A 25,380-nucleotide genomic window follows, 5' to 3' on the forward strand; every position below is an offset into this window, starting at 1 on the left:
TTTTCCCACCTCAGCTTTCCCAGTAGCTGGAACTACAGGCACTTGCCACCATATCCAACTGATTTTTGTATTTTTTGTAGAGATGGGGTTTTGCCACTTTGCTCAGGCTGGTTTGGAACTCCTAGGCTCAAACAATGTGCCCACCTCAGGCTCCCCAGAAACTATTCTTAAAAGTGTTAGCAAAAAAATTTAAAAAAAGAAAGTATAGACCAGGCATGGTGGCTCATACCTGTAATCCCAACACTTAGGGAAGCAGAGGCAGGAGCCCAGGAGTTAGAGACCTGCCTGGGCAATATAGCAAGATCCCTTTCTCCACAAAAAGGGGGAGAGAAAAGACAAAAAAAGAAAGTGGTAGCTATTCTTACATACATACCCCTCCTCCATCAGCTTTTTTTTTTTTTTTTTTAATAAGTCCCTTAAAAAGTAGAGGTATTCGGAAACCATAAGCCATCACATCATATTTTTGGCTGCTCATGGGCAGTATCAGAATTTAATTTCTGAAAAGATCCCATCCCTTTTCAGCTAACTTACTTGTTAAGACTGCCCTAGAGTCTTCTCTAATGCTTCTTTGACATTTTTGAAATCTGAATGTCTAAAGTTGAGTTCACATGCTTCCTCATACACAAAATTCTCTGCCTTGATTATCACAAATTATTATGCTTTGTCTAAAGTTTTGATCTGACTTAAATCCAAAGCAGCACATCTCTTTATGACCTCGCCTACATCCTGCGAGACAAAATGGACAGCAGGAGAAATTAGATGGTTTATTTTGAATGAGTTAAGATTTCCAATAGCTGCGTACTTGGAGAACCCCAACAAAACTTTCTCTTGCCTTTTTGATGCATGGTTTTGTGAACTATATTGGGAAAATCTATACTCTATAATTATATTATAGTCCTGGGTATCAGAAAGCACATGGCACATTCAAAGGCTAATTGAAAAGAATTTAATGAAGGGATAAGGTATTAAGGGAGACAAACGAGGGATGGTCGGACATCCAGGGACTAGCAACAGCTGGAGTTTTTACTATCCCTAGGCCTGAAGGGAGAAGAGGAGGGAGGTGTTATCAGAACCCAGGGAGAGGTTTATTATTATTATTTTCTTTTTTCTTCCTTAGGAAACCACTGTGTTAGGTTTATTATTAATAATTTGCCAGGCTCCAGGTGTGGTGGCTCACACCTTTAATCCTAGCACTTTGAGAGGCCAAGGTGGGTGGATCACTTAAGGTCAGGAGTTCGAGACCAGCCTGACCAACATGATTAAACCCCCGTCTCTACTAAAAGTACAAAAATTCGCCAGGTATGGTGGCGGACGCCTGTAATCCAAGCCACCTGGGAGGCTGAGATGGGAGAATCAATTGAACCTGGGAGGCAAAGGTTTCAGTGAGCCAAAATGGCGCCACTGCACTCCAGCCTGGGCAACAAGAGCAAAACTCTGTCTCAAAAAAAAAAAAATAGTTTTCCAGGGCCACCATAACAAAGTACCACAAACTGGGTGGCTTAAACAACAGAAATTTCTTGTCTCACAGGGTTAGAAGTCAGAAATCAAGGTGTTGGCAGGTGATTCCTTCTGAGGGCTATGAGAGAGAATCTGTTTCAGGCCCTTCTCCTTACCTTCTAGATAACCATCATCACCTGTGCCTCATCACACCCTGTGACTGTGTCTCTCATTGTTGGGATTTCCACTTTGTATAAGAACACCAGTCATACTGCATTAGGCGTCATCCTAAAAACCTCATTTTAACTTAATTACGTCTGCAAAGATCCTGTCTTCAAGTAAGGGCGCATTCTGAGGTACTGGAGATTAGGACATCAACGTATCTTTTGTAGGGTGGGGGGTGAAATTCAACCCATAACAGAGCTGTATGGTAAGAGGCCCGCCTGGCATTAGCTGTGCCTTTTAATGAGCCCTTTAATGGGAGAAGGCAGGGAAATAAAGACTCATATCTTCTTAAACGAGTGCTTTCATTGACAAAACCCAGCTGGAAGTTAAATGGCAAGGAAGCCTGGGTGATGCAGTCCATAAAAGCCAGCCTCCTAGGGCATAAAGTAGGGTAGGGAAAGGTGGAGAGTAGATGTGGAGGACCAAACAGAGAATATCCAGCATGGCCTGTCTGGGCAGTCAGACACCCAAAGCAGCTGGCGTTTTCCACGCACGTAAATCTGCCTCTTTTTTTTTTTTTTTTGTAGAGACAGGGTTTCTCCATGTTGGTCAGGATGGTCTCAAACTCCCGACTTCAGGTGATCCGCCCACTTCAGCCTCCCAAGTGCTGGGATTACAGGCATGAGCCACCGCACCCAGCCAACTCTGCCTCTTGAGCACCCTGATCCCTGGAGAACCAATGCCACTTGGAGATGACCCCATTTCTGGCTTCGTTCTATAAAAGCTTAAGTTGCACAAAGAAACTATGCTGGGGTGAAAGACTGGGGGGCATAGGTGGAGGAACGAAAGAATAAAGGCCTTGGCTTGGAGGGGTGGGAATAGAGGCAGTAGCTAGGAGGGGAATGGGATTCTCTACGAATGAGATTAGAGATTGGTGATTCCCTAGCAGGTAAGGTCCCTTGTTCTGCTCCCTGGAAGTGTTCTGGGGAGGCAGCAGGGTGTTGCAAACTGACTTCCTAAGCTGATCGTGCCCAACTCTTAGTTTTTTTTAGTTGGGAATGATGCCTGCCAGAGAAACTTGACATGGTGAGGATTTACCTCCCCCACAGGCCTACTCCCAGGACATAAAGAAAACTTTCAGACTAAAATCTGCCACACGTATGTTTGTGGCACACTCATTAGCAGGCATAAAACAGCAACTATGAGCTGTTCTGTAAATTCTTTGAGGTCTCAGCTGTCTGTCCTTTTAGATGCTCTGGCCACAGCATGAATGAAAGGTTTGCTCACAGCAGAGACAACAATATCCCAGAGTCAGGACTCTGTCACCCTCACAATTGGCATCAGGCAACTAGAGATGGAGTCTCCCTTATGTTTGTTACGCTGTTCCAAACCCAATTCCCATCATAGGTGTTAAAAGAAATGGGTTTTCCCTGGTGAAAATAGTTGCTTGTTAATTTGTGTAATGGATTTTAGAAAAGGGCTGTCATTGGCAAAATCTCTGGCAGTCAATGACTCTGAATTACTTTGTTGCAGTCACTTTCTGACTTATTTACTAACCACTCCTGGAATGGAAACTGCTTATTAAAACACATGCTGTGGCTCACACCTGTAATCCCAGCACTTTGGAAAGCCAGCGTGGGCAAATCACGTGAGGTTAGTAGTTCAAGACCAGCCTGGCCAACCTGGTGAGACCCCCTATCTCTACTAAAAATACAAAAATTAGCTGGGCGGAGTGGTGGGCACCTGTAATCCCAGCTGCTTGGGAGGCTGAGGCAGGAGAATCGCTTGAACCCGGCAGGTGGAGGTTGCAGTGAGCCAAGATTGTGCCACTGCACTCCAGCCTGGGCAAAAAGGGTGAAACTGTCTGGGGGTAAAAAACAAGCTGCACCTAGCTTGTTACCTAAGTAACTAGTGCCTACAAATGTCATCCCGCCTTTCCCAAAAGATTTACTGTGCCCGAGTATTTTTTTTTAAGAAGTAGATTTATTTCTTTAAAATATCAGTTAAAAAAAAAAGCAATCTGGGAGTTCAAGACAAGGGGAATGTAAGAAAGTCTTACTGCACGTCCCCTCTATGTGAGTTACCAAAACGGAAACATTCTTGATCTAGTAAGGTTCTGGAAGTCCCAGAAGAGCTTTCTTAAATATCCTTACCTAGAATATACTTTCCTTGCCTTAATTCCAAGGATGGATGCTAAAGTATTTTAAGGTAAATTATGAATATCATAAGATCGGGGCCCTACGAGGCTCCCAGGCCAGGCAAAGATGCTCTGCTATACTTAGCATGTCTCAGAGGTCACAAAGACTTGGACAATAAAAATAATGAACTTAAGATTCAAAGTCTGACTGGGTGTGGTGGCTCATGCCTGTAATCCCAACACTTCGGAAGGCCAAGGCAGGTGGATCACCTGAGGTCAGGAGTTTGAGACCAGCTTGGCTAACATGGCGAAATACTGTCTCTACTAAAAATACAAAAATTAACCAGGTGTGGTGGCAGGTACCTGTAATCCCAACCACTCAGGAGGCTGAGGCAGGAGAATTGCTTAAACCTGGAGAGGCAGAGGTTTCAGCAAGCCAAGATCGCACCACTGCACTGCCGCCTGGGTGACAGAGTGCAACTCCATCGATGAAGATCGAAAGTCTTTACTTTGTTTTCTGAACAGTGTGTAAACCTCCCAGACCCTTTTTTTTTTTTTTTTGAGACGGAGTTTCGCTCCTGATACCCAGGCTGGAGTGCAATGGCGCGATCTCGGCTCACCGCAACCTCCGCCTCCTGGGTTCCGGCAATTCTTCTGCCTCAGCCTCCTGAGTAGCTGGTATTACAGGCACGCACCACCATGCCCAGCTAATTTTTTGTATTTTTAGTAGAGACGGGGTTTCACCATGTTGACCAGGATGGTCTCGATCTGTTGACCTCGTGATCCACCCGCCTCGGCCTCCCAAAGTGCTGGGATTACAGGCTTGAGCCACCGCGCCCGGCCAACCTCCCAGACTCTTATGTGACTCTTGGGAGACAAGCTCTGTAAGGACTGTGATTTAACTTCATCGTGGCAGCTCAGGGTCACACTGAAGTACATAGAAATGGACAACATGGTTTACGCATTTGACATTTGATTTCTACTGGCTATGCAATGTTGAAACCATTTTTTTGTTTCCTTCTTTCAAATACTTTCCACCATACTTACCCTCATGACAGACATTTACACTTCAGCCCTTAGGCTGTGAGAAGCAAAGAAGGAAAAAAATAGGCCTTGCTCTGTAGGACTTAATAGCTAACTCTTAGATAACAATTACTGTTTACTAGACACTGTTGTCCTACAACTCTGAAACTCTATGAGATAGGTACTATTCTTTTAATCTCTGACAGGAGAAAACCGAGGCACAACCAAGATCATGCAAGGTAAGAGGCAAGGTTTTGAATCTGGGCTGTCAGGTTCTAGAATTCACACTCTCAGCCACACACTGTATTACCTACCCAGTGTAGTGAGAGGTGGATGTATAAGTAAGTAATTAAATACAATGCACAATGGTAGATGCACAAGCTACCCTGGGAGCACAATAAAAGAGGCCCACTCAGCTCAGGATTTGAGGAGAGGCGAGGAAAGGGGCATCTCTTGGGTGAGCGACACCTGGACAGATTTGGAAAGCATAAATAGGTATCAGCTGCACACAAAAGAGAAGAAAGAAAACTAGTTAGAGAAAACAACGTGGTCAGGCACAGTGGCTTACACCTATTATCCCAGTACTTTGGGAGGCTGAGGCGGGAGGATTGCTTGAGGTCAAGAGATCAGGACTAGCCTGGGCAACAAACTAAGACCTTGTCTCTATAAAAAAATTGTAAAAATAGCTAGGCCTGCTGGGATGTACCTGTAGTCCCAGCTACTCAGGAGGCTGAGGCAGGAGGATTGCTTGAGCCCAGGTCATTGCAATGAGCCATAATGTGCCACTGTACTTCAGCTTGGGTGACAGAGTGAGACTCTCTCTCTCTCTATATATATATATATGTATATATATGTATACACACACATACACACACACACATACACACAATGCAAATGGGGAGTAGTGAGAGATAGCTTGCCCACAAATATTTATGGGGCCCCTCCTTCTTTGGGCAGACACTGTGTTTGGTGTTGGGGTAACAAATAGCAGGGACAGGACATCTAAGGAACTTGAACTTTCAAGCATTATGCTCCCTTACCCACTAAAATAATTTTTAAAAACTAGCTCTAGGCAAAACACTCAACAAACTAGGAATGGAAAGGAATTTTCTCAACCTGATCAAGGACATCTGTGAAACACCCACAGCTAACGTCACATTTAATGATGCAAGGCCAAATGCCCTCCCCCTGAAATCAGGAACCAGAGGTGGATGTCCACTCTTGCCACTCCTGTTCAGTACTGTGCTGGAGGTTCTAGCCAGAAACAATAGGCAAGAAAACAAAATAAAAGGCATACAGATTGGAAAGGAATCTGAAATTTTAAAATAAAGCTGTTATATCACAGTGTTGAATGCCATCCAGTGGAATTTAAATATATATAGCAATTTGTTATGTACCATCATCCATTTATATAGAGAGATATATAAAGCAAAAGCACTCTTGGAGCTATATGAAATTCTGCATTACTCCTTTTTCTCCTTGAACTTGTCTTTCTACTCCATTTTGTTCTCACAAAAGTTTATCCTCTGGTAAGATTATGCTTGAAAGGCTTTTATCGATCATCCTTTCATACTTTTCTGCCACCCAAATGTGCATTTACATAGAAATTTAATTTGTAAAAACATTTCCTCATACCACAACCCTCTAAAAAATTCCTTATCAGCTGGGCATGGTGACTCATGCCTGCAATCCCAGCACTTTGGGAGGCTGAGGCAGGTGGATCGTGAGGTCACGAAATCGAGACCAGCCTGGCCAACATGGTGAAACCCCATCTCTACTAAAAATACAAAAATTAGCTGGATGTAGTGGTACATGCCTGTAGTCCCAGCTACTTAGGAGGCTGAGGCTGGAGAATCACTTAAAACCAGGAGGCGGAGGTTGCAGTGAGCTGAGAACAAACCACTGCACTCCAGCCTGGCGACAGAGTGAGACTTCGTCTCAAAAAAAAAAAAAAATTCCTTACCTGTGATAACAAGTATTATCATTGCATGATTAATCAAAGTAACATATAGCATCATTTTTCAATGAATGAAATTTTAGTGCAAATACATTTCAAAGTGATGCTGTGATTTTTATCAATGAATCCTGCATCATCCTCCTATTCCTATTTTTTTTTTAATTAAGAAAACTTACATAAAACAAGTAGATGGGGATGAAAAGGGTTTTGGTATAGCAATAGCATTCAGTTCTTTTGGAACTCTTTCCAAATAATGTGCTAAAAATCACATGGCAATCACAGTGAAAACTCATTTTAATGGCCCATCAGCTGACAATTCAAAGAGGTCCTTATTCAATTTTGTTGAAAACAAATAATTGGAAGCTTCCTAACTTACAAAAAAAGTTATTAAAGTTACTTACTTTTTTAATCCAGACACCAGTATTTCAGTATACGCCTGCATATGGACCCTTGGGAGATTTATACACCCGCTGGTAATGCACCTGACATTCATTGGAGAGGAAGAGAGCCCTTTGTTTTTGTTTGTTCCTTTGCTTGCTACTTTTGTCTGCTCCACCATTCTATGGAATAATAGATCCATAAAGGCTGAGATGTTTGACTTTTGTTCAGTTATATTTGTAGGGCATAGAAAGCTGTTGGATACCCTACCCACTAGATGCTTGATGCTTAATGACTGTATGTGAATTGTTATGAAAGAATGTAAGAACTACACGTTTCTGGCTTTGAGAGGGCCAGGAGAAGGGGCAAAGAGACAGAGGTACCCTGCACTGATCTGGCAGTCCAGAGGTAATCTCAATAGTCAGATACTACAGGTGGAATGAAAACCAGTGGTCAGGTTTCAGTGGATATAGCAGGTTAAGGGCAGCATGGATATCTGTGATCAGAAGAGCCACATGCTTCCCTCAAGTCTCCTATCCACAGGACTTCCCCCAATACCCCCAGCAGAGGATGAGGTGAAGTCCTGTCCTGCCTCCTCCACATCCTCACAGCTGTCTTCTCTGAAACAACTCAATCAGTGCACCCAGCATTATAGTCCTTGCGTTACATTCACTCTCCCCTTCAGCCTATGACTTCCTCCAGAGAAAGAAGTCATCCTGTTAAACCCCAGACAGGCATAAGGTTCAGTACATTGCAAGTACTCAAATATTCCTTAAGTGAAGAAATCTGGAGGTAAACTTCCAATGTCACAGGTTGGCCAAGGACAGCCTCCCCTGGGACTGGAGGGGCAGGTTCCTAAAAAAAACTGGAGAGGGTAAGGGAATGGTCATAGTTTCTGTCAACTCCCCTGGCAGTTTCTCAAATTGATTAAACCCAAGGAAAGGATACTGGAAAAAAACATGTAGGTCTGGGAGCTGCCTAGGGGCTACGTCCAGGTGTAGGCAGCTGGCCCTATTTCTCAAGTTATTTATCTTAATTTCCTTGAGAACAAGAAATGCATGTTAGGATGGGTTATTTTTCTTTTAGATTTAACCAAGGCACCCCATGATTTTTTGGATTTATTTTTAAAGTTCTGTAACACTGGGAAGGGGGAAAGGAGAATTCTTCCACTTTTATGACAAAGTCTATGCTTTATAATAAGGCAAAAACCCCAGAATGTTAACAGAGTTTATCTGTAAGCAGCAGAAGTATAGGAGTTTCACTTTCTCTCTACTTTTCTGTATCTCATAGATTTCCTTGAAGAGGAATCTCAGAATAGTATTTCCTCTTCAAGGAAATATATGAGATACAGAAAAATAGGGGAATAATACTTGCTCTTCAAGAAAATTATAGGTGAGTGCCACTGTGCCTGGCCATTGTAGCTTTTGTCTCTTAGTTTTTGAGTTGTACGTATCACTTTGTATTGCGTATGCGTATTCTCTCCATCTGTCTTCTTGTTCAGATTATGCATATCTTGAGGGCAAGGACTGTCTTGAATATTTGACCCAAACATGTATGGATGAATAAGAGTATAAATGAATGAGAAAAAATTTTGGTAAATTAATGGATGAATGACTAAAAAGATTCAAATATATAAAAAGCTGTTTTTAAGGCCATATTCATATAGAGGGGAGTGAGCGGTAAGCCAAAATTAATTTATCAAGGCTTTTTTTCCTTTGATGATACACCCAAACTACTTCTTGGAGTTATCAGTCTGAAGCTGAGAGACCTCAGCACTCAGCCATGTGGGTTTCTTCTTCTAGGTAACTTGACTAGTCAGCCCTCGTGGTCCCTCCAAGCTCTGAGATTCTGTGGCCCTGAGATCATTGATAACCTTGGATTATGCCATTGCTTTCTCTATTTCTGCTAATGAGTCACATCTAGATTCAGTATACTTGAGTCCTTGGACTTTGTGACACATAACACATATGGAGACAGCTTCCTGGGGTCACTTTACTTTTTGACAGTCTCTTCCAAATCTACTTTTTTTGTAGTAGTATGGAATCCACTTAGATCTTCACATATGAAAATCATACCCCAACCCCCATTTACTGTAGAACACAAGCTGTTTTGAGGAAAAGTAATGAAAGTATTTGTGCTCCCAAGACATTTATACTTTCCAACTTATTCTTTCCCCATTTTGCAGTCTTTAGAATTTTTCTCCCATTTCTTATTAGAGAGAGAAAACCGTGCTGACCATGCTGTGAAAAGTAAACTATTCCAAACTAAACCATTTGGTAAAGTTTGAAATGGCTTAGAATTGCAGGTAATCTGCATTGGAAGACGTAGCCTTTGAATTGTTAATCACTTTACCCTTTCTTTTTTTTCTTTTGAGACAGGGTTTCACTCTTGTTACCCAGGCTGGAGTGCAATGGCGCGATCTCGTCTCCCAGGTTCAGGCAATTCTCCTGCCTCAGCCTCCTGAGTAGCTGGGATTACAGGCACGCGCCACCACACACACCTAATATTTGTATTTTTAGTAGAGACAGGGTTTCACCATGTTGGCCAGGATGGTCTTCATCTCTTGACCTCATGATCCACCCACCTTGGCCTCCCATAGTGCTGGGATTACAGGCGTGAGCCACTGCACCCCTCTCACTTCACCCTTTCTTTAATGCTGTACTATTTATAACTGGTTAATCAATTTTTCTTATTTTATTAATTTGAGAGGGGCTGGATGCTGTGAGTTTATACCAGAATATTTTTAAAAGATATAGTCAAGCATCTGGTTGGTCTTTCTGAGGTCATGCATCAAAGCCAATATTTATTTATTTATTTAAAGACAGGGTTTCACCATGTTGGTCAGGCTGGTCTTGAACTCCTGACCTCAGGTGATCCACTCATCTTGGCCTCCAAAGTGCTTGGATTACAGGCATGAGCCACCACACCTGGCCCAAAGCCAATATTTAACCATTAATATGGTTTGGCTCTGTGTCCCTATCTAAATGTCATCTTGAATTGTAATCTGAATTGCAGTCACCACATGGGAAGGACCTGGTGGGAGGTGACTGGGTCATGGGGGAAGTTTCCCCCATGCTGTTCTCATGATAGTGAGTTCTCACCACAGCTGATAGTTTTAAAAGTATTTGGCAGTTCCCCTTTTGCTCTCTCCTGCCACCTTGTGAAGAAGGTGCCTGCTTCCCCTTTGCTTTCCTCCATGATTTTAAGTTTCCTGAGGCCTCCCTTGCCATGAGGAACTGTGAATCAGTTAAACCTCCTGGTATGGTTTGGCTGTGTCCCCACCAAATCTCAAGTTTAATTGTATCTCCCAGAATTCCCATGTTTTGTGGGAGGGACCCAGGGGGAGGTAATTGAATTCTGGGGGCTGATCTTGCCAATGCTATATTCATGATAGTGAATAAGTCTCACAAGATCTGATGGTTTTATCTGGGGTTTCCACTTTTGCATCTTCCTTATTTTCTCTTGGCACTGCTATGTAAGAAGTGCCTTTTGCCTTCCACCATGATTCTGAGGCCTCCCAAGCTATGTGGAACTGTAAGTTTAATTAAACCTCTTTTTCTTCCCAGTCTCAGATATGTCTTTATCAGTAGCATGAAAATGGACTAATACAGCAAATTGGTACCAGTAGAGTGGGGCATTGCTGAAAAGATACCTGAAAATGTGGAAGCAACTTTAGAACTGGGTAATAGGCAGAGGTTGGAACAGTTTGGAGGGCTTGGAAGAAGACAGGAAAATGTGGGAAAATTTGGAACTCCCTAGAGACTTGTTGAATGGCTTTGCCCAAAATGCTGATAGCAATATGGACAATAAAGTCCAGGCTGAGGTGCTCTCAGATGGAGATGAGGAACTTGTTGAGAACTGGAGCAAAGGTGTCTCTTGTTATGTTTTAGCAAAGAGACTGGTGGGATTTTGCCCCTGCCCCAGAGATCTGTGGAACTTTGAACTTCACAGAGATGATTTAGTTCATCTGGCAGAAGAACTTTCTAAGCAGCAAAGCATTCAAGAAGTGACTTGGGGCTTGGTGCAGTGGCTCACACCTGTAATCCCAGCACTTTGGGAGTCTGAGGTGGGTGGATCATGAGGTAAACGGATTGAGACCATCCTGGCCAACATGGTGAAACCCTGTCTCTAAAAATAAATAAATAAATACATTTTTTAAAAAGGAAGTGACTTGGGAACTGTTAAAGGCATTTGGTTTTTAGGGGAAGCAGAACATAAAAGTTCAGAAAATCTGCAGCCTGACAATGTTATAGAAAATAAAAACCCATTTTCTGGGGAGAAATTCAAGCTGGCAGCAAATATTTGCATAAGTAGCAAGGAGTCTAATCCCCAAGACCATGGGGAAAATGTCTCCAGGCCATGTCAGAGACCTTCATGGCAGCCCCTCCCATCACAGGCCTAGAGGCCAAGGAGGAAAAAGTGGTTTCATGGGCACAGCCCAGGGTCCTCATGCTGTGTGCAGCCTAGGGACTTGGTGCCTTATGTCCCAGCTACTCCAGTCATGGCTGAAACAGGACAACATACAGCTCAGGCTGTGGCTTCAGAGGGTGGAAACCCCAAGCCTGGGCAGCTTCCATAGATGTTGAGGCTGTGGGTGCACAGAAGTCAAGAATTGAGGTTTGAGAACCTCCACCTAGTTATCAGAAGATGTATGAAAACGCCTGGATGCCCAGGCCAAATTTTGCTGCAGGGGTGGGGCCCTCATGGAGAATAGCCATGTCATAGCACTGCTATGACAGTGCTGAAAGGAAATGTGGGGGTGGAGCCCCCACAGAGAGTCCCTACTGGGGCACTGCCTAGTGAAACTGCCTAGAGAAGAGGGTCACTGTCCTCCAGACCCCAGAATGGTAGATCTGACAGCTTGCACCATATATATGCCTGGAAAAGCTGCAGACACTTAACACCAGCTTGTGAAAGCAGCCTAGAGGGAGGCTGTACCCTGCAAAGCCACAGGAGTGGAGCTGCCCAAGACCATGGGAACTCACCTCTTGCATCAGCATGACCTGGATGTGAGATCTGTAGTCAAAGGAGATCATTTTGGAGCTTTGAAATTTGACTGCCCCCTCTGGATTTTAGACTTGCATGGGCCCTATAACTCCTTTGTTTGGGCCAATTTCTCCCATTTGGAATGGCTGTATTTACCCAATACCTCTACTCCCATTTTTATCTAGGAAGTAACTAGCTTCCTTTTGATTTTACAGGCTAATAGGTAGAAGGAACTTGTCTTGTCTCAGATGAGACTTTGGACTGTGGACTTTTGGGTTAATGCTAAAATGAGTTAAGACTTTGGGGAACTGTTGGGAAGGCATGATTAGTTTTGAAATTTGAGGACATGAGATTTAGAGGGGCCAAGGGTGAAATTATATGATTTGGTTGTGTCCCCACCAAATCTCAACTTTGTCTCTCCCAAAATTCCCACATTGTGGGAGAAACCCAGGGGAAGGTAATTGAATCGTGGGGGCCAGTCTTTCCTGTGCTATCCTCATAATAGTGAATAGTCTCAGGAGATCTGATGGTTTTATCAGGAGTTTACACTTTTGCTTCTTCCTCATTTTCTCTTGCTGTCACCATGTAAGAAGTGCCTTTCGCCTCCCGCCATGATTCTGAGGCCTCCCAAGCCATGTGGAAATGAAAGTTCAGTTAAACCTCTTTTTCTTCCTAGTCTCAGATATGTCTTTATCTGAAGCATGAAAATAGACTAATATACCTCCTTTCTTTGTAAAGATCCTACCTGGTTTCAGGTAGTATCTTTATAGCCGTGTGAAAACAGACTAATATCGATCAGTGCAGAGGATCAAAGTCTAGACTCTACGACTTAATGGTGCAAGTGTCAGAAGCCATTGATTCTGTGTTTATAGACTTTCCTCTAATGGATACATGGGACTAGAAGGGAACTGAAGTGAGAAGGTGGCAGTCTGTAGAAACTGGGCTCTCTGTGCACTTCTTAGTCTCCTGTGTGTGTATGTGTGTATTTAAGAGACAGAGTCTCAGGCCAGGTGCAGTGGCTCACGCCTGTAATCCCAGAACTTTAGGAGGCTGAGGCGGGTGGATCACGAGGTCAAGAGATCAAGACCATCCTGGCCAACATAGCGAAACCCTGTCTCTACTAAAATATAAAAATTAGCTGGGCATGGTGGCACATACCTGTAGTCCCAGTTACTCAGGAGGCTGAGGCAGGAGAATTGCTTGAACCCGGGAGGCAGAGGTTGCAGTGAGCCGAGATTGTGCCACTACACTCCAACCTGGCGCGGGTGACAGAGCTAGACTCTGTCTCAAAAAAAAAAAAAAAAAAAGACAGAGTCTCACTCTGGCATCCAGGCTGGAGTACACTGGCGCAATCTCAGCTCACTGCAACCTCCGCCTCCTGGGTTCTAGCAATTCTCCTGCCTCAGCCTCCCAAGTTCTAGCAATTCTCCTGCCTCAGCCTCCCGAGTAGCTGGGACTACAGGTACATGCCGCTATGCCTGGCTAATTTTTGTTATTTTAGTAGAGATGAGGTTTCACTGTGTGGCCCAGGCTTGTCTCAAACTCCTGAGCTCAAGCAATCCACCCATCTCAGCCTCCCAAAGTGCTAGGATTACAGCTGCGAGCCACTGCACCTGGCCTGTCTCCTGTTATAAATATGAAATGTTGGCTGGGTGTGGTGGCTCACGCCTGTAATCACAGCACTTTGGAGGCCAAGGCGGGCAGATCACCTGAGATCGGGAGTTCAAGACCAGCCTAACCAACATGGTGAAATCCTGCCTTTAAAAAAAAAAAAAAAAAAATGTTTCCTTGGCTTTGGCAGATTTCTGTGCCTGTCCCTGCTATACTGACAACTTATTCCTGGCTTAACATTTCTAGTTGAGCCCTTGGTATCATAGGCTCTATCTAGTTGTGACCCAGGATGTTCAGCTTCTGTTCTCATCTGTGGTCACCACTCTTGGTTCCCCATTTGGCCCTGCCCTTCTAACAGTCATTGGAACTTGCTTTAAGCCTAATTCCTACTTATCCTTCAGATCTCAAGTCATATGTCATTGTCTTATGGAAAACTTTGAGACCCAAGACTAGATCAGGTCCTCTTGATATGCCCCCAGAGTTTATTGTGTTTCACCTTTACAATTTGTAATTTATAATTCGTAATTATTTTTGTCCATTCTACACCCATCCTACATATTCAGCACCTGGGACAGTGCTTTGTACAGAGTAGGCGTTCAATAAATGTGTTCAGTAAACACAAAGCAATGAAGCTTGTGACTTTGGCCTCTACCTCTGTTTGTATTTACAAGGTCATATTGCATATTATACCTCAGTTTATGCATGTATAAATTAAGATAATGTCTTACCTACCTCACATTTTGAGATGCTATGCTTGTAGTAGATGCTTAACAAAATGCTTGTAGAATGAGTGAATGTATATGCTATCTCTATGATAAAATAAATCTATAGTTTAACAAAGACTTATTTCACTTAACAAATAAGAGAAATGGAGTACTCAAGCAGGAGGAGTCATGTTTTTTGAGTTGGGAATAAAATTCAGGATTTTTTTTTTTTTTTTTTGAGATGGAGTCTTACTCTATTGCCCAGGATGGAGTGCAGTGGCATGATCTCTGCTCATCACAACCTCCACTTCCTGAATTCAAGTTATTCTCCCGCTTTAATCTCCTGAGTAGCTGGGATTACAGGCACCTCCCACCACACCCGGCTAATTTTTGTATTTTTAGTAGAGATGAGGTTTTACCATGTTGGCCAGGCTGGTCTTGACCTCCTGACCTCAGGTGATCCACCTGCCTCCGCCTCCCGAAATGCAAGGATTACAGGTGCGAGCCACTGCACCCAGCCAAAATTTAGGATTTCATATACCTTTGCCTAGGGGCTCTGTATTTTTCTTCTCATCATATTTTTATACTAGACATATTTTAAGTGGGGAAGGGGGAATTTTTTGAATGGATTTGGACAAAACTAGTAATGATTAACTTTTCCAACTTCTAGGCTGACTGTGGCTGTCACAGATTTTAGCTCCTTGGTACACCAAGAGTACAGATTCCAAGTTGCACATTTCTTAAAAACTTATAAGGAAGTAGTGGTGAATATAAATCTGAATACCAGGGAGAGTTCCATAAAGGGAACTCCCATCAGTTGGTACAGCTAATTGGCCTTACAAAACCAGTGGCAGGATAAGATCTTGACCTCTAAGGATGACAGCAAAAGTGCTCTCAGCTTAGCAGGACCTTGTACCACAAGTCTCACAAGCTGGCTTACTTTTGGTCTGGCTTAACCTGCCTATTTTCCCAATTTTCCCATTAGTACAGGGAAGATACTTTGTGTGTAAAATACAAATGCTACTTAATTTTTCTTTTTCTTGTTCATCTCTTCTCCACCATGCCCACTCCCTTCCGGGATCCCTCGTATTTGACATTTCCTTTGAGATACAGAATACAGAGAAGGGAGAAGGTTCAGGAAGGATCCAAATGTTACCAGAGTGTATGTTTTTTTTTGTTTTGAGACGGAGTTTCGCTGTTGTTACCCAGACTGGAGTGCAATGGCACGATCTCGGCTCACCGCAACCTCCACCTCTTGGGTTCAAGCAATTCTCCTGCCTCAGCCTCCCAAGTGGCTGGGACTACAGGCGTGTGCCACCATGCCCAGCTAATTTTTGTATTTTTAGTAGAGACAGGGTTTCACCTTGTTGACCAGGATGGTCTCAATCTCTTGACCTCATGATCCACCCGCCTCGGCCTCCCAAAGTGCTGGGATTACAGGCGTGAGCCACCGCGCCCGGCCCAAGTTACATATTTTATTTGAGCTTCATCTCTTTAGAGAAAGGGGAACAGGAATGAGAGAATTAAATTAGAGATGGTCTGGCACAAAGCCCGGAGATGTGGGGTATGTGAAAAGGAAAATCATGACTAAAATATATGCTGAAGGTGAAATGAGGGGAGCCCAGATAGGGAATTCAGAGATAATTGCTGGCATTTAGTAAGATGATCTGGGAGTGGATCCCAGTGCAGAGCAAGGAAGAAGGCCAGCAGGTGGTAGGAGTCAAAGTACCAAAGTTTGTATCCAGTCTAGGTCTCTGCACCAATTGACCCCTCTTTGGGTGGGAGGATTTGCCAGGATTATCCGACCCCTTATTTCCAGTTCATCTCCTAGACGTCCTCATTGCTGTTGCCCTTTGGTGAGTATGAATCCATAGGATGGCGTCTCCTCCCCACTGACCATGACTGAGGCTGAGTCTGAGACTGGGTGGAAGCCACAGATGGATGATACACAGGCCAGTAATGCCGCTGAGGTAAAGGTCGAGCTCTTGGCCTAGGTTTGGGGTTGGGCTCCATCTCCAGCTCAGTCTCGGTCTCAGGCTGGGGCTCAAGTTCCATTTCAGGCTCCAGCTCTGACTCTGGCTCCAGCTCCTGATCCAGGTCTAGGTCCAGACCCAGCCCAGCCTCTTGATCTGACTCCAGCTCCAAATCCAACTGCGACTCTTCTTCTATTGGCTGTTGGATCTTGGTGAAATCTGGACTTACATTTTTTTGGCTTCCTAGGAAACTGTTGCTCATTTTATATGTTGAGTTGTCATTCTGAAATACAATTAGGTGGGTTAAATTTCTAATTAAATTTAACTTTCTTCTGAACACAGTGGCTCATACCTGTAATTCCAGCCCCCCAGCACTTTGGGAGGCTGGGGCAGGAGAATCACTTTAGTCCAGGAGTTCAGGGCCAGCCTGGGCAACATAGTGAAACTTCCATCTCTACAAAAAAAAATAATTAAAAATATTAGCTGGCCATGGTGGCACATGCCTGTAGTCCTAGCTACTCAGGAGGCTGAGGCAGGAGGATTGCTTGAGTCCAAGAGTCTGAGACTTTAGTGAGCTGTGTTTGTGCCACTGCACTCTGGCCTGAGCAACAGAGTGACTTTATCTCAAAAAAAAAGAAACTTAACTTTTGAATAGTCAAGGAATTTCAGAATACAATAGGACTTAAGGTAACAGAACCAGGGGTTCCTTGCAGAGTAGAAAATATTTCTTGCCTAAATCAACTTTTCGTTTTATTTTCTTTTTATTATTATTTTTGAGATAGAGTCTTGCTCTGTTGCCCAGGCTGGAGTACAGTGGCATGATCTTAGCTCACTGCAACCTCTACCTCCTGAATTCGAGTGATTCTCTTGCCTCAGCTTCCCAAGTAGCTGAGACTACAGGCGTGTGCCACCAGGCCTGGCTAATTTTTGTATTTTTAGTAGAAACAAAGTTTCACTATGTTGGCCAGGCTGGTCTTAAACTCCTGAGCTCAAGTGATCTGCCTGCCTCAGTCTCCCAAAGTGCTGGAATTACAGGCATGAGCCACTGCACCCACCCTTTATTTTTTATTTAAATATATATTTTTAATTTTCTTTAAAATACCAATGACATTATCCATAAATCTGCTTTCCATCTTCCTCGTACCCTCTGGTTTCTTAGTTACTCACTATTCTTCAGACTCAAATCAATTTCCAGCTTAGAATTTCTCTGGCTTTTCTAGCTAGACTGGATTTCACGACCAACCATGGACTTCATGACATTCTGAAACACCTTGTCTTCTTGATCTTACTTGTCTTGCCAACCCCCAGTGCAATCCTTGACAGGGCATGTAAGGCTGTGTGTGACCTGGCCTCCTGCCATTCTTCTTTAGCTTTATTCCAGCTGTGGTCCCCGCCCTTTGCTCTCACTATAAAGTTACCCAGAGTTGCCTAGCTACTGCTCAGCTTTGTACGTGCCACTCCCTTTGCCTGACTTGTCCTCCTCCATCTTGTCCACATCCACTTAGTCATCACCCCAGATTCAGAGCCAAGATGACCAGGTAGGACCATAGCTTCTTTTGTGTTCCAACTGCACCTCAGGAGTACTTCCATCATAGTACCAGTAACATATTGCATTATTTATTTACAAACCTACCCCTTCCTAGACTCTAAGCTCCTTGTGGTAGGACAGGGCCTGATTCTTGATATCCCCAGTACCAAGCACTGAGCTTGTCACACAGCAGGTGCCCACAAGGCCTTAGATCAGCCTTAAATCAGCCTTGTAGCAGCATTCCCCAAAATTAATCACTTCACCCTTCCTGAAACATTTTCTTCTCAACCACCATGTGATACTCTTCTGCTTCTCCTCCTTCCTCCTGGTTGCTTCTTGGTCTCTTTGCTGTCTCCTCTACTTCTACTGGACTTCTAGATGTTGGTATGCCCCAGGGCTTGATTCTGGGACCTTTCTCTTCTCTGTCTATGCTCTCTCCCTAGGGACTTTTATTTTAGGCCCATAATTTTCATTACCATCTATATGCTGATGATTCTTATAACCCTTACCCTGATATGCAGGTCATATATTCACTTCCATTCTTGACATCTTCACTTGAATGTTCAATAGGCATCTTGATTTTTTTGTTTGTTTGAGACAAAGTATTGCCCTGTTGCCCAGGCTGGAGTACAGTAGCATGATCTTGGCTCACTGCAACCTCCACCTCCCAGGTTCAAGTGATTCAGCCTCCCGAGTAGCTGGGACTACAGGCCTGTGCCTCCCTGCCCAACTAATTTTTGTATTTTTAGTTGAGAAGGGGATTTACCATGTTGGCTAGGCTAGTCTCAAACCCTGGCCTCAAGTGATCCATCCACCTTGACCTCCCACAGTGTGGGGATTACAGGCCTGAGACCATGCCCAACCCAGGCATTTTGAATTCAATACACATGATACAGAACTTGCTCCTCTCCTAGTCTTCCCTAATGTATTAACATTCTTATATTAAGAATGGGCTCAAGCAATCCACCCACCTCGGCCTCCCAAAGTGCTGGGATTACAGGCATAAGCCACAATATTTCCCTAAGGTACTAACATTCTTATATTAAGAATTATTTTTTAAATACCAGAAAACAATTGACATATTTAATACCAACTCTTAATATAAGAATGTTAGTACATTAGGAACATGCTTTTTAAAAACATAGTAGATTTAAAAAAAAAAAGGGCTGGGCACAGTGGCTCACACCTGTAATCCCAGTACTTTGGGAGGCCAAGGCAGGTGGATCTCCTGAGGTCAGGAGTTTGAAACCAGCCTGACCAACAAGGTGAAACCCTGTCTCTAAAAACAAAACAAAACAAAAAAAACGTAGTAGATATTGTCTATCTTTTTTTTTTTTTTCTGACAGGGTCTTACTCTGTCATCCAGGCCAGAGTGCAGTGGCACAATCAAAGCTCACTGTGACCTCAAACTTCTGGGCTCAAGAAATCCTCCTACTTCAGGCTCCCAAGAAGCTAGGATTACAGGTACACACCATCATACGTGGCTGAGTTTTATTTTTATTTTTTTTAAGATAGAGCCTTACTCTGTTGCCCAGGTTGCTCTGAAATTCCTGACCTGAAGTGATTCTTCTGCCTCAGTCTCCCAAAGTGCTGGCATTACAAATATGAGTCACTATGCCTGGCTGATATATCCATCTTAAACCAGCTGTCACCACTAGTCTTTTACTTTAAATTTTTTTTTTTGAGATAAGGTCTCGCTCTGTCACCCAGGCTGGAGTGCAGTGTAATGATCTTGGCTAACTGCAACCTCCGCTTCCCAGATTCAAGTGATTCTCATGCCTCGGCCTCCTGAGTAGCTGGGATTACAGGCACACACCACCATGCCCAGCTAATTTTTGTATTTTTAGTAGAGATGGGGTTTGGCCATGCTGGCCAGGCTGGTCTCAAACTCCTCATCTCAAGAAATCTGCCTGCCTTAGCCTCCCAAAGTGCTAGGATGACAGGAATGAGCCACCGCACCCAGCCACCACTAGTCTTAATAGAGACACACATGAACCCTTCTCATTAAATTCAGGAGTAAGACAAGATTCATCATTATTACTTAAACTGTTCTGAGAGGTCTAGTTAATGCAATAATATCTGATATTGAAATAAGAATTCTAACAATTGGAACATGAGAAATTAGGATTACTTTTAGGAAATATTTTCCTATTTAGAAAACCCAGAAGAATTAACAGTAAAACGTTGGCCAGGTGCAGTGGTTCATGCCTGTAATCCTGGCATTTTGGGAGGCTGAGGCGGGCAGATCACGAGGTCAAGAGATGGAGACCATCCTTGCCAACATGGTGAAACCCTGTCTCTACTAAAAAAAAAAAAAAGGCCCGGTGTGGTGGCTTGCACTTGTAATCCAAGCACTTTGGAGGCCAAGGGGGGCGGATTACCTGAGGTTGGGAGTTCAAGACCAGCCTGACCAACATGGTGAAATCCTGTCTTAAAAAAAAAAATACAAATATTAGCCAGGAGTGGTGGTGAGTGCCTGTAGTCCCAGGTACTCAGGAGGCTGAGGCCAGAAGAATCACTTGAACCCGGGAGGCGTAGGTTGCAGTGAGCTGAGATTGCACCACTGCATTTGTACCTGACAACAATGAAGGCTCCGTAAAAAAACAAAAAACAAAACAAAACAAAAAACAGTGAAACCTCTTTGGAATAGTAAAATGATTCACAAAACTAGTCAAATAATTTAATAAAAACCAATGAGTTTTCTATATGCTAGCAATTGCCAGTTAGAAAATATAATGAAAATGGCCAGGTGTGGTGGTTCATGCCTATAATCCCAGCACTTTGGGAGGTGGAGGTGGATGGATTGCTTGAGCCCAGGAATACAAGACCAGCCTGGGAAACATGGCAAAACCCTATCTCTGCAAAAATACAAATATTAGCTGGGTGTAGTGGTGTGCGTCTGTAGTCCAAGCTACTCAGGAGGCTGAGGCTGGAGGATTGCTTGAGCCTAAGGGGTCAAGGCTATGGTGCACTGTGATCATGCCACTGCACTTCAGCCTGGGTGACAGAATAAGACCCTGTCTCAAAAAAACAAAAAGGTAAAACATATAAAGTGTCTAGGATTTCTCTATGTGAAGAAAGTCACAAAACCTTACTATGAATGAAACATTTAAGAAGACAATAAATGTAGAGACAGTTCATGTTTCTGGATGAGAAGAATGATACTATAAAGATATAAATTCTCAAGTGATTATATATTTTTAGTACAACTCTAATGATTATTTCAATAAGATTTGTTTTTGAGGGGTGGGGACCTGACAAAAGATTCAAAAGTTGGTTTGGAAGAAGAAGTTGGTGAGAATGACTTAGCAAATTTTGAAATAGAACACTGATGACATAGGACTTCTTAGTCAAATGTTAAAGTGTATTATACAGTGGACAGGCATGGTAGTTCATGCCTGTGATCCCAGCACTTTGGGAGGCTGAGGCAGGTGGATCACGAGGTCAGGAGATCGAGGCCATCCTGGTTAATACAGTGAAACTCCGTCTCTACTAAAAACAAAAAATTAGCCAGGTATGGTGGCCTGTAGTCCCAGCTACTTGGGAGGCTGAGGCAGGAGGATCACTTGAACCCAGGAGGTGGAGGTGAGCCAAGATTGTGCCACTGCACTCCAGCCTGGACAACAAGAGGGAGACTCCTTCTAAAAAAAAAAAAAAAATCCAGTCTAGTGCCTTTGGTGATTGACAAAAAGTTAAAATAAAAAATATAAAAAAAGAAAGAAAGAAAAAAAGTATGTTATATAGCAATAGTAACAGAAACAGTGTGACTGGGTGCAGTGGCTCACACCTGTAATCCTGGCACTTTTGGAGGCCAAAGTGGGTGGATCACCCGATGTCAGGAGTTTGAGACTAGCCTGAACAACATGGTGAAACCTCGTCTCTACTAAAAATACAAAAATTAGCCAGGTGTGGTGGCTCGCACCTGTAATCCCAGCTACTCAGGAGGCAGAGGCAAGAGAATTGCTTGAATTCATCTGGGAGATGGAAGTTGCAGTGAGCCAGGATTGTGCCACTGCACTCCAGCCTGGGCGACAGAGTGAGATGCTGTCTCAAAGAACAAAAACAAACACAATAAAACCACTGTGATACTGAAGCTATAAGAAACAATGAAATCCACAACTAAGCTCGAAATAGACTCTAGTTTTCATAAGAATATAATATTTTATGAAAATAACATATCGGGGCCAGGCGCGGTAGCTCACACCTGTAATCCCAGCACTTTGGGAGGCCGAGGCGGGTGGATCACAAGGTCAATATATCGAGACCATCCTGGTCAACATGGTGAAACCCCGTCTCTACTAAAAATACAAAAATTAGCTGGGCATGGTGGTGTGTGCCTGTAATCCCAGCTACTCAGGAGACTGAGGCAGGAGAATTGCCTGAACCCAGGAGGCGGAGGTCACGGTGAGCCGAGATCGCGCCATTGCACTCCAGCCTGGGTAACAAGAGCGAAACTCCGTCTCAAAAAAAAAAAAAGAAAAAGAAAAGAAAAGAACATATCACATCAGTAGGGGAAAGAAGGCTTATTCAATAGATGGTTAGATGGTATGATAGTTTGCATGCGTGGCTTCCAAAACCCATGTTGAAACTTAATCCACATTGTGGTGATATTAAGAGGTGAGGCTTTTTGGGAAGTCATTAAGTCATGAGGGCTCTGCCCTTGTGAATGGATTAGTGCCTTATAAAAAAAAAGGGGCTGGTGGGAGTTTGCATAGGCCCTTTTGTCCTTCCACTATCTGCCATGTGAGGATGCTACTGAAAGAAGATGGAACAAGACACTGAAACTGCGAGGACCTTGATCTTGGACTTATCACATTCAGAACTGTGAGAAATAAATATCTATTAATAAATTACCCAGTCTCATGTATTTTGTTACAGTAGCACTAATGAACTAAGAGAGATGATATATAGCCCAAAATAGTTAGCTATAAACATTAAAAATAAAGATTACCCTTTAATGCCTATACACTGAAATACATTGTATTTACATTAAAGAGTAGAACATATATTCAACCTGAGGAAGCTGGAAAAAAAGTGTAACATATAAAAAATAAAAACATAAAAATTTAGAAGAAAATATGTCTTATTTATTTTCTAAATGGGAATGACTTTCTAAATAAAAAGTAAATATAAATAATAAGAAATCCCAGCACTTTGGAGGCTGAGGCAGGTGGATCACCTGAGGTTGGGAGTTCGAGAGCAGCCTGACCAACATGGAGAAACCCTGTCTCTACTAAAAATACAAAAAAATAGCTGGGTATGGTGGCACATGCTTGCAATCCCACCTGCTTGGGAATCTGAGGCAGGAGAATTGCTTGAACCAGGAGGCGGAGGTTTCAGTGAGCCCAGATCATGCCATTGCACTCCAGCCTGGGCAACAGGAAGGAAACTCTGTGCCCCCCCTCCCAAAAAAAGGAAATATTAATATGACTAAATAATATCTAAAAACAAGTATGTTGAGTATCATAATTATAAATAAAAAATAGAGACACTTCCATTTATAGTAAAAGCAGCCTGCATAATTCAAACCAATTACTTTATTAGTAGCTATTAGTTAACTAGCTGTTTTTTATTAAGTACTAGTTTGTTTTTAAATTTACTAGTTTTAACTACCAGATAAATTTTTTTTAATGTATTTTTTAAAACTTTTACTTGAAGGCACCATAATGCTAACAAGATCATGAAGAACTACCAGGCCAAGATTGGGAAAAGGTAGAAATCTAGCCAGGTGAACCTGGCATTTGGGGCCACTTTTGTCCCGAGGGTATTTGATGATCGGAAGTGACACATATATGTTGATCAGCACTTTTGATGGCTTTAAGGGCTTAGACTTGCAAACATTGGATTCCAAGGCCTGCCAAGGAAGGGGCTATATGGTGAACTGTCATATAGACTGCAGCTGAGCTTTGGGTCACATGAGTGGCCTAGAAAACCTCAAGTCTTGAAATTTGATGAAGGAGATCCTGGATTGCTAGTGCCTTCAGGTATCTGCCAAAACCATCAAATTCCTTCTGGAAGAAAAATATCTCAGGCCTTATATTATTTTTATAAACATTTTCCAAATAAAATGTCTGACACACACCCAAAAATTACCAGGTACACTAGACTTTGATAGTGGAAGATGTATGTTGAATATCTATGGCAATAGTCTTAAAGTGTGGTTCCTGTACTAAAGCATCAGTATTACCTGATAACTTACTAGCTATGCAAATTTGCTGGTCTTACCCCAGACCCACTGAATCAGATATTCAGGGTATTGGGACACAAAGGGGCCCAGCAGTTTGGATTTTCATAGCATATTAAGGTGATTCTGATGTATATTGAAGTTTGAGAACCAATGGAAGTCTCTAAGCATAAGGACCACCTCTAGTCAGACATGCTGTCAAGAGAATTCTTGCTTCACATTGGGTGAGCCCTGAGGGTCCTTTCAATGCAATGGTTGTGAGATTCTATGATTTTATGATTGGGAATGGACTGTAGAGCAGAATAGAAAAAAATATGTTCAAACCTAGCTATCAGGGAAAAAGTTGTTCTGAATAAGCAAAGACATATAACCTGTGATAATTTTCAACAAAGTAAGGGTTGTCATTAGTAATACATTACATTAAAAAAAAGAAGAAGCAAAGAAAAAGGCTGTGTTTGACAAGCCTGGATCTTGTAAAATACGTATCTTTTACTTATTGAATTTTTTTTTTTTAATTAGAGATGGGGTTTCACCATGTTGGCCAGGCTGGTCTCAAACTCCTGACCTCAGGTGATCTGCCCATCTTAGCCTCCCAAAGTGCTGCTGGGATTAAAAAGGCATGAGCCACCATACCCAGCCTAATTTTGTTTTCTTTTTTCTTTTCTTAAAGGTAGTCAGGTGAAGCAGTGGGAGTGGAAAACGAATAAAGCAATCTTTAACTGGTTGTGATCATTAGTCGTAAACACCACTGCACTTGAACCCACCACTTCCTGGAATTTTTAAAAACATTTTTTAACTCTGGTAATACATTTCTTGTCATAAAATGTTCACATATTGCTGAAATGTAGTAAGTCAAAGAATCAGGGTTTTGTTTAAAAATGATTTCTAGTCATTAGATAATATTTTAGTGCCCATCTGTTTTTAATTTCCTTTTTTTTTGGAAACCTTTATACAGGTACTGATTTGAAAATGCTGAAGTGGGCCGAGGTCTCAGTATTAATAAAATACTGAAAATTCAGACTTATTTATCATTCTCTTTTGCGTTTGGTCAGGTCCATTAAATCTCATATTACAATGTAAAGGTAATAAAACTGAGGTATTAGGCAAGATTAGAGATCTAAATCTCTGCTAGTTCATTAGTTTTATTCATCCCAAGAGTGGGTAGGATGGGGAGGAATTCTTAAGGTATAGGTAGGGGAGACATTTAAAATATTTAGCAACTGGTAAGAGACACTAGCCCAGAATGCTGTGGAAGGATTCTCGAGGTCTATTCTGGGTCAGGCAAATCCTTTCTTCA

At 42.7% G+C, this 25,380-nt stretch overlaps 1 protein-coding gene and 1 long non-coding RNA gene across 16 annotated transcripts in view; one reads left to right on the forward strand and one right to left on the reverse strand.

The window, feature by feature from the left end:
* The window catches only part of LOC144582132 (uncharacterized), a 30,939-nt gene that overhangs the window by 3,922 nt on the left and 1,637 nt on the right, over window positions 1-25,380 (forward strand). The gene's annotated exons all lie outside the window — the stretch shown is intronic.
* SLC26A8 (solute carrier family 26 member 8) overlaps window positions 15,854-25,380 on the reverse strand; it is a 96,742-nt gene continuing 87,215 nt past the window's right edge. For all 15 annotated transcript variants that reach the window (XM_035295455.3, XM_078369057.1, XM_035295451.3 and 12 more), the window contains one exon: window positions 15,854-16,654. In XM_035295455.3, the coding sequence (XP_035151346.2) occupies window positions 16,226-16,654 (429 nt within the window). In that variant the 3' untranslated portion in view covers window positions 15,854-16,225. The remainder of the gene's footprint in view (window positions 16,655-25,380) is intronic.

This window comes from Callithrix jacchus, chromosome 4, assembly GCF_049354715.1.
Source record: "Callithrix jacchus isolate 240 chromosome 4, calJac240_pri, whole genome shotgun sequence".
NCBI lineage: Eukaryota > Metazoa > Chordata > Mammalia > Primates > Cebidae > Callithrix > Callithrix jacchus.